Source organism: Hypanus sabinus, chromosome 14 (genome assembly GCF_030144855.1).
Source record: "Hypanus sabinus isolate sHypSab1 chromosome 14, sHypSab1.hap1, whole genome shotgun sequence".
Lineage (NCBI taxonomy): Eukaryota > Metazoa > Chordata > Chondrichthyes > Myliobatiformes > Dasyatidae > Hypanus > Hypanus sabinus.
Window position 1 is genome coordinate 54,436,252 of NC_082719.1, and position 7,873 is coordinate 54,444,124.

General features: G+C 35.7%; 1 protein-coding gene across 3 annotated transcripts in view; it reads left to right on the top strand.

The window, feature by feature from the left end:
- Positions 1-7,568, top strand: part of exoc1 (exocyst complex component 1) — a 100,444-nt gene extending 92,876 nt beyond the window's left edge. For all 3 annotated transcript variants that reach the window (XM_059989230.1, XM_059989232.1, XM_059989231.1), the window contains 5 exons: positions 2,351-2,588; positions 3,785-3,968; positions 4,065-4,264; positions 5,108-5,302; positions 5,533-7,568. In XM_059989230.1, the coding sequence (XP_059845213.1) occupies positions 2,351-2,588; positions 3,785-3,968; positions 4,065-4,264; positions 5,108-5,302; positions 5,533-5,685 (970 nt within the window). In that variant the 3' untranslated portion in view covers positions 5,686-7,568. The remainder of the gene's footprint in view (positions 1-2,350; positions 2,589-3,784; positions 3,969-4,064; positions 4,265-5,107; positions 5,303-5,532) is intronic.
- The last annotated feature ends 305 nt before the right edge of the window (positions 7,569-7,873 follow it).

Here is a 7,873-nt window from a genome sequence, read left to right on the forward strand (position 1 = left end):
TAGACCATTAGACATAGGAGCAGAATTAGGCCATCTGGCCCATCGAGTCTGCTGCGCCATTCAATCCTGGAGGATCCTTTTTCTTTATCTCCCCTTCAACCCCAGTTCCCAGCCTTCTCCCCGTAACCTTTGATGCCATGTCCAATAAAGAACCTATCAATCTCTGCCTTAAATACACCCAACGACCTGGACTTCACAGCTGCATGTGGCCACAAATTCTCCACCCTTTGGCTAAAGAAATGTCTCTATATCTCAGTTTTGAAAGAGTGCCCCTCTGTCCTGAGACTGTGCCATCTTGTCCTAGATTCTCCCACCATGGGAAACATCCTTTCTACATCTACTCTGTCCAGGCCTTTCAGCATTCAAAAGGTTTCAATGAGATCCTTCTGAATTCCAGCAAGAACAGACCCAGAGCCATTAAACATGCCTTGTATGATAACCCTTTCATTCCTGGAATCATCCTTGTGAGCCTCCTCTGGACCCTCTCCGATGCCAGCAACATCTGAGGGGCCCAAAACTGTTCACAATAATCAAGGTGAGTCCTCACCAGTGCCTTATGAAGCCTCAGCATCACATCCTTGCTCTTGTATTCTAGACCTCTTGAAATGAGTGTTAACATGGCATTTGCCTTCCTCACCTCTGACTCAACCTGCAAGTTAACCTTTAGGGTGTTCTGTGCAAGGACTCCCAAGTCCCTCTGCATCTCAGATTCCTGGATTTCCTCCCTGTTTAGAAAATAGTCTGCACATTTATTTCTACTACCCAAGTGCATAACCATGCTTTTACTAACATTGTATTTCATCTGCCACTTTCTTGCCCATTCTCCTAATCTTTCTGAGTCCTTCTGCATCCTACCTGTTTCCTCAACACTACCTGCCCCTCCACCAATCTTTGGATCATCTGCAAACTTGGCAGTAAAGCCATCTATTCCATCATCTAAATCATTCATATACATCATAAAAAGAAGTGGTGCAACACTGACCTCTGCGGAACACCACTAGTCTCTGGCAGCCAACCAGAAAAGAATCCTTTTATTCCTACTTGCTGCCTCCTACCAATCAGCCAATGCTCTAACCATGTTTGTAACTTCCCTGTAATACCATGGGCTCTTAACTTGGTAAGCAGCTTCATGTGGCACCTTATCAAAGGTCTTCTGAAAGTCCAATTATACAATGTCCACTGCATCCCCTTTATCTATTCTACTTGTAATCTTAATTTTATTATAGCTCTTAACACAGATGTACTTTTCTAATTTTTTCACACTAAATCTGTATCCACTTTGATTTTGTTGGACTTGGCCTATCTTCATCCTCTAGCTGAACCTTAGAACTGAAACCAAGGGGAGACAAAAACAAAACCTTCCTGAAAATCAAATAAAGTAGCTAATCAAACAAATAGATAAAGTTTCCAGGTGCCCTTCTCTGCAAGGTTACCATGCTCAACTTAGTAGATGTTTATAGACGCCACACGCAAGGCTCGAGCTACCTCCACTTCCACTGCAGCACCTACCCTCGTATCCCACATGTGGGTGAGCTATCAGGGCCCAGATTGGCCTCACCATTCACCTCCGGACCCACAGTCACAAACCCTCCACCTGACAGAAGTCATGGTCGTCTTCGACTCCGAAGGACGAACAACAACAAGATGTTTATTGGACATCCATTTATAATTCAGTCCCAAAGTTCTGTTCAGATGAATTAATCACTCTTAAGAACAAAAGAAATACAATGGAAAATAATTCTCAGCAAAAAAAAGCCTTGTAACTTAATGTATTTCCATGGATACAATCCCTTTTTAAAGGCAAACAAAATTTGTAAAATTATCTATAATAGCTTTTATTTTCTGAGCTGTACTCTCACAGTCAGCAAAATCTAAAGTGAATGCTAAATTTCTATACATTTTTAAATATTTTAAAACTGAACCAAACACTTTTTTCATAATTCTCTCATCAGCAAACATAATATTCCTTTAAATTGTTAGCATACTTTGATTTTGATTTGCAGTTTTTCTTGTTAAATTTTAAAGCTTATATTCTACCAGTGATTTCAATATTTAAAAGTGCAAGATAACTTTTAAGAGGTGCATCATTTTTTAACTTGTGTATTATCATCATTAACTAATTCCAATTTAATTTGCAAATTAACATTGTTGCTGCCACCATAGATGCTATCTGATATGCTGGGCATTTCCAACATTTTCTCTTTTTATTTAAGACTTCCAGCCACTGCGGTGTTTTGTATCTTTTATTTTACTTTGAATTGTAGACTAATGGTGGAATTTATGTTAAAAAGGCTGGAAGATTTTTAAATTATAATTGTGTGTTTGAAAGCCATGTCACTTATAATTGCAGAAAAGAGGAGGCAGGCATTATTCGATCAATGATGATTAAAGTTTTCCGCTGTATTGAGCCAGAACTGAACAACCTCATTTCACTTGGGGATAAAATTGACAGCTTTAACTCATTGTACATGTTGGTAAAGATGAGCCATCATGTTTGGACAGCAGAGAATGTGGACCCTGCATCCTTTCTCAGCACCACATTAGGAAATGTCCTTGTGACAGTCAAGAGAAATTTTGACAAATGCATTGTAAGTATTTTTTTGTGAGTTGTATATGAACCAATTAACCAGTAACATGTTACTCCATTGGGTTAAATGGATTTGCTAAGGAAGTTAGCTTTGATATAGGTAGTCCTCTTAGAATCTTTGAGGGGAAAATAATAGTGGTCCTACTGATGTACCCAGGACCAGTCCTATTTTTATTTGTTCCCCATTACTTTTTTTTGCTGTTAAGAAAATATTGACACATTGGTGGATATGTGTTCTGAGTGAAAAGCATACTCAAGTATCTCACTTAAGGTGGCATCCTCCACATAATCTCTTCCAATCTGATCCTGTTCTCAGTGACCCTGCATCAACACATATTACCAGCAAGAACCACCAGATAGTGTTTATGAGTAGGAACTATCATCAGTTTATTCCCTTCACTTGAGGATACTGAGGTTCATCTTGACACTTGGTAAACTGATCATAGATTGAAGAATAAGAGGATGCACTATTGAATACAATAACCAGATGAGCCTTTGCAAGGGCCAGGTCTGTTTACCTTGTTTAGATTTTCTGTTATTTGAAAATCTTTACACTGATTTTCAATGCACTTCATTCAGTGCAAGCAAGTCAGTTGTCTGGTTTTGAGATGTGCAGATTCTATTATGTCCAATAATAGAACACAATTACTACCTCTCAAAACTAGGAAGAGAAAACTTTGCATTAAACACTGTAGCCCAGAAAAATAAGGAATGGAACTTGGGCAGTTTTGACTGAAATTAAGATTTAAGATATTGTATCTAATAAAGAAATTTCAAAATATTGAAAGGCTCTAGTGAATAATTGGTCTACAGTTCATGGTTGGACAGCGTTCTGTATTAATGCCCGTCTATGACTTTCATGTTCAGTGAATGACAAGCTAGTTACAGAATTCATTGAACAACATATTATTCGAGTATCTTAAATCAATTGATAAAATTTGCTTCACCATAAATAAACACCATTTGACATTTGGAATCATAGAGAACCAGCTTCCGTTATTTTACCCACTACTGACATCAGGCAACTGGCCAATGATTTCCTGACTTACTATTAGAGCCTTTCTTGAACAACAGAACAATAACATTTATTACAAGGACTAAAGTGATAACTATTGTACTGATATTGCTTGTAGATGTTAGGCTTTTAAATTTCAAATCTATCAACTGTATTTGCTTGAGATTTTTGTGTTCTTTCAGTGGAATCAGATTAAGCAGATGGAAGAAGTGAAGATATCAAAGAAGAGTAAAGTTGGAATTTTACCATTTGTAAGTGGGTTTGAAGAATTTGCTGAACTAGCAGAGTCCATCTTCAGAGCTGCAGAACGAAGGGGTGACCTGGACAAAGCCTACACCAAACTAATTCGGGCAGTTTACAACAATGGTGAAAAGCTGTTAAAATGTGAACTGAATTCAGATTCAATTTCTGCATATCTAATGATTTCCTTTTATAATAATTTCTGATGCACTTTATTCTCAGTGGAAAAAGTTGCTAACGAAAGTCAGAAAACGCCACGAGACGTTGTGATGATGGAAAACTTTCACCACATTTTTTCAACACTCTCTCACCTTAAAATTGCATGTCTAGAGGCAGAAAGGAGAGAAGCTAAGCAGAAATACACGGAGCATTTGCAATCTTATGTGATATATTCTCTGGGGCAACCTCTTGAGAAACTTAATGTAAGTTTTCTACTTTCCAAACTACAAACTTGACCTTAAAGTTCCACAGAAGGAGATTTTTGTGATGGCTGAGTACCAGTCTTTTTAAAAACATAGTTTTGATTGAACGTTAACTTCAACTGGTTGCAGTAATTCTTAACATTCTACCTTTTCCCTATTTCACGTGAGATCACATCAGAGTAATCTGGCAGTATCAATTGCATGGGACTTTAAAAGTTGGAGGGAATCAAGATATTTTGACTCTTGATGATGTTAATCATCCATTCAGAAATAAACAGATAAATTGAAGCTTGTGAACAGTGAGGGGAAAAGAGTTGTGCTTCCAAACTAATGGAAAAAGTATACACTTGGAAAATTGAATTAAACTCAGTTCTGTGTTTTGAAGTTTTCGTATCTTATAGAACTTCTAAGGTGACAAAATATTACTGTAAATAAAATAAATTTAGAATAATTGGAAATATTACATATTTTTGATTTAAAACAGAATGCAAAATAAAAACATCTTGAACAGGAAGTCGAATTAAAAGTACATGGAAGAATATCAGCTCGATTTTGGGCAGCAAGCTTTAGGAGAAGAATTTACAATATGCATTTCCATTCCCTAAAAACAAAAATGAATTATTCATTCAAACTATAGATTCCCAGTTTGCCTTACTTGAATCACATGTGCAATGAATTATACGCTGCATGACAGATCTTGGGATTCCTGCCTCTGGGGGTTTCTTCAATTTAATTTCCTGTTCTGAGAACAAAATTTTACAAGATTAGACATAGGCTCATTGAGAAATGTTTTTTTTAAAGAATACATTGGTGTAGTCTCTAACTAGCTTGTTGTGTACGCAGCATTTCTTTGAGGGGATTGAAGCCCGTGTAGCACAGGGTATCCGAGAAGAGGAAGTGAGTTATCAGCTGGCTTTTAACAAGCAAGAGCTAAGAAAGGTTATCAAGGAATACCCTGGAAAAGAAGTGAAAAAAGGACTAGACAATCTGTACAAAAAAGTGGACAAACATCTCTGTGAGGAGGAAAATTTGCTGCAGGTTAGTGTCACAGAAATATTAAAATTAAAATCTGCTTCAGCGTATGTTTGTGTGCAGTAAACTACACAAGTACAGGTGATGCAGTTCAAATTGTTGTGAAGTACTTGGACTAAATGGAAGAAAATTTGTCTTGGCCTTAAACATGCTTTATTTCCTTGATGGAATATTTGTTTTTTTATTTGCAAGGTTTTATTTTCATCATTTGTTGACTCTGTTTTTCCTCTGAAAAGGTCATGTGGCATTCAATGCAGGATGAATTCATTCGTCAGTACAAGCACTTTGAGGGACTGATAGCACGCTGTTATCCTGGATCTGGGATCACAATGGAATTCACCATTCAAGACATTTTGGAATATTTCTCTAGCATTGCTCAGTCTCACTGAAGAAATGTGTGAATGTTAACTGTGTCCTGTAGAATTTTCATAAAATTTCCTTTGCTAATTCCTGCAGGCTGTTACTTTCAGAGAAATTATTATTTAATGTCATCTTAATGTTGTCTGCATTTAGAAAAATGTTCACTTTAGCAGCCCAGATTAGAGAAACTGTTTGCAATTAATGTGTGTGCATTAGCAAAAATAATTTCCAATTTGGAATGCAGTTCTGTGATGCTCTGTGTTACTTCTTTATGATTGGAAGTTCCAGTTTAAAAGAAATGTAATATGTTCATATTCATTACAGGTTTTTTTAAAAGTACAGCTTCTGATATCAGATAACAGCTTAATGTTACATAAATTAATCTAAGCTCAGTCTCTGACCAAAGCGATGTTTGTGGCCACTTTATTTTTCTCTCTGTAGCCTTTAAAAAAAAGTTTCATGTCTGTTGAAAAATTACTGAGCTTAAATGCATTTTTAAAGAAGGTGATTTTAAAGGAGATTACTTTCTCTAATATTATTTTATCATCATGTTTAAGAACAATATCTACCCAGAATAGAACCAAAAGTCAATGAAGTAAACTGCAATCCAACATGTAAAACTCCAACATGTTAGCTCAAGTTTCCTTGAAAATCTATTAAAATTTAATTTTTCTGAAGATTCAAATTGAGCCGATACAAACAGATTTTAATATTTCACCCAAGAAATAGTTCTAATTCTAGAAATATTTGAAACAGGAATCTCAAAATATTTACTCCATACAGTAAGCAGAATGCACAGAGTAGTTGGAAGATAGCTTTGACTTTGGAATGGCAGAAAATTAAACCTCCAGTGAATTTCATACAAGTGAGCTGTTATTTATTATGCAATGCTAAGCAGAGTAGGACAAACCCAACTAATACTGGAAACAAGCATTAACACACATGTCATACTTGGTAATACAAAAGGATATAATCATTAACTAATAATCAAATAATTATCTAATATTTAGATTTATTCTGTGATGCTTCTGGTAGGAATATGCACTAACTCATTAAAACACTAATTGCAAAGTATGCAAAATGATTTGCATTTCTCTATATGCATCTGCATATAAGTGACAACAGTAAATTAGCATTTTAAACACGTAAACATTAATGTATTGCACATTGATGTCAAAACAATGCAGGTTCCTTAATTACAATAAACTCAAGTAATTTGAGGTAGTAATCTATAATGTAGACCATTTATTAGAATTTGGCCACTAAATTTTAGTGCAAAACTCTTGACAGATTTATTTCTTTAAACCTGGCCACTGGAATTCTTTCAATATTATATCTTTTGAGGGCTTCTGCAAGTAAGAAGATGATTTATTTGTTCAGGACATAAATGCAACTTGAGTCACTTTTTTAATATAAACAACATTAAATTAAATAATTTGATAACTTTTTGTATGTAGACATTACCTAATCTCATAACCACTTCAGCAGAACAGCAAGGTTATAAATATTGGTTAAAGGTGATTTATTGGTCTATTTTATCACGCATTCTGAAAATATCCACATATCAGCATTATGAATGACGATGCAAATACATTTAGTAACACTGAGAATATTAAGGCGCAAACAATTTTGTTACTGCAAGTCCCTTTATCATGTAGGTATGCCTTAGAATATAAAACACATTTTGTATTTTGTTGATGCAAACCTCCTACCTTGTTTAGGCTTTCAAGATGTACTACTGATAGCTTTCTTCATTGATTTGCATTATGTTGTCAATTTTTATAATGGGAATTAATCATTTACACTGTAAACAGTAAAATTCTGTGGGAATAAAAATGTGATTCTAATGATCTCTTAATATATCACCATTTAAAACACTATCAGTAAAATAAAACGAACTTGTGTAACCTCAGCCTGTTTTACTGCATTGTTTTTTGTACACCAGTGAGCATAGGACTGAAATTTGACACAGAAAATGCTGGAATTGTCCACATCAGTGCCAGAATGCATTCAATTCAACTTCCCAGGCATTTATCAGAATGGAAACACTGACGCAGATTTTCCTGAGAATTACCAGCAGTTCTGTATGGAACTGCAGGCTGTGGTATCTGTGACTATCAGGAAGATGGAGATTCCAATCTTCGTGGCAGCAGAGCACCAGGTTCCTGCTAGCCTTCTACATTTATGGTGGGAACACAAGCCTGCACTGGGTTTGTA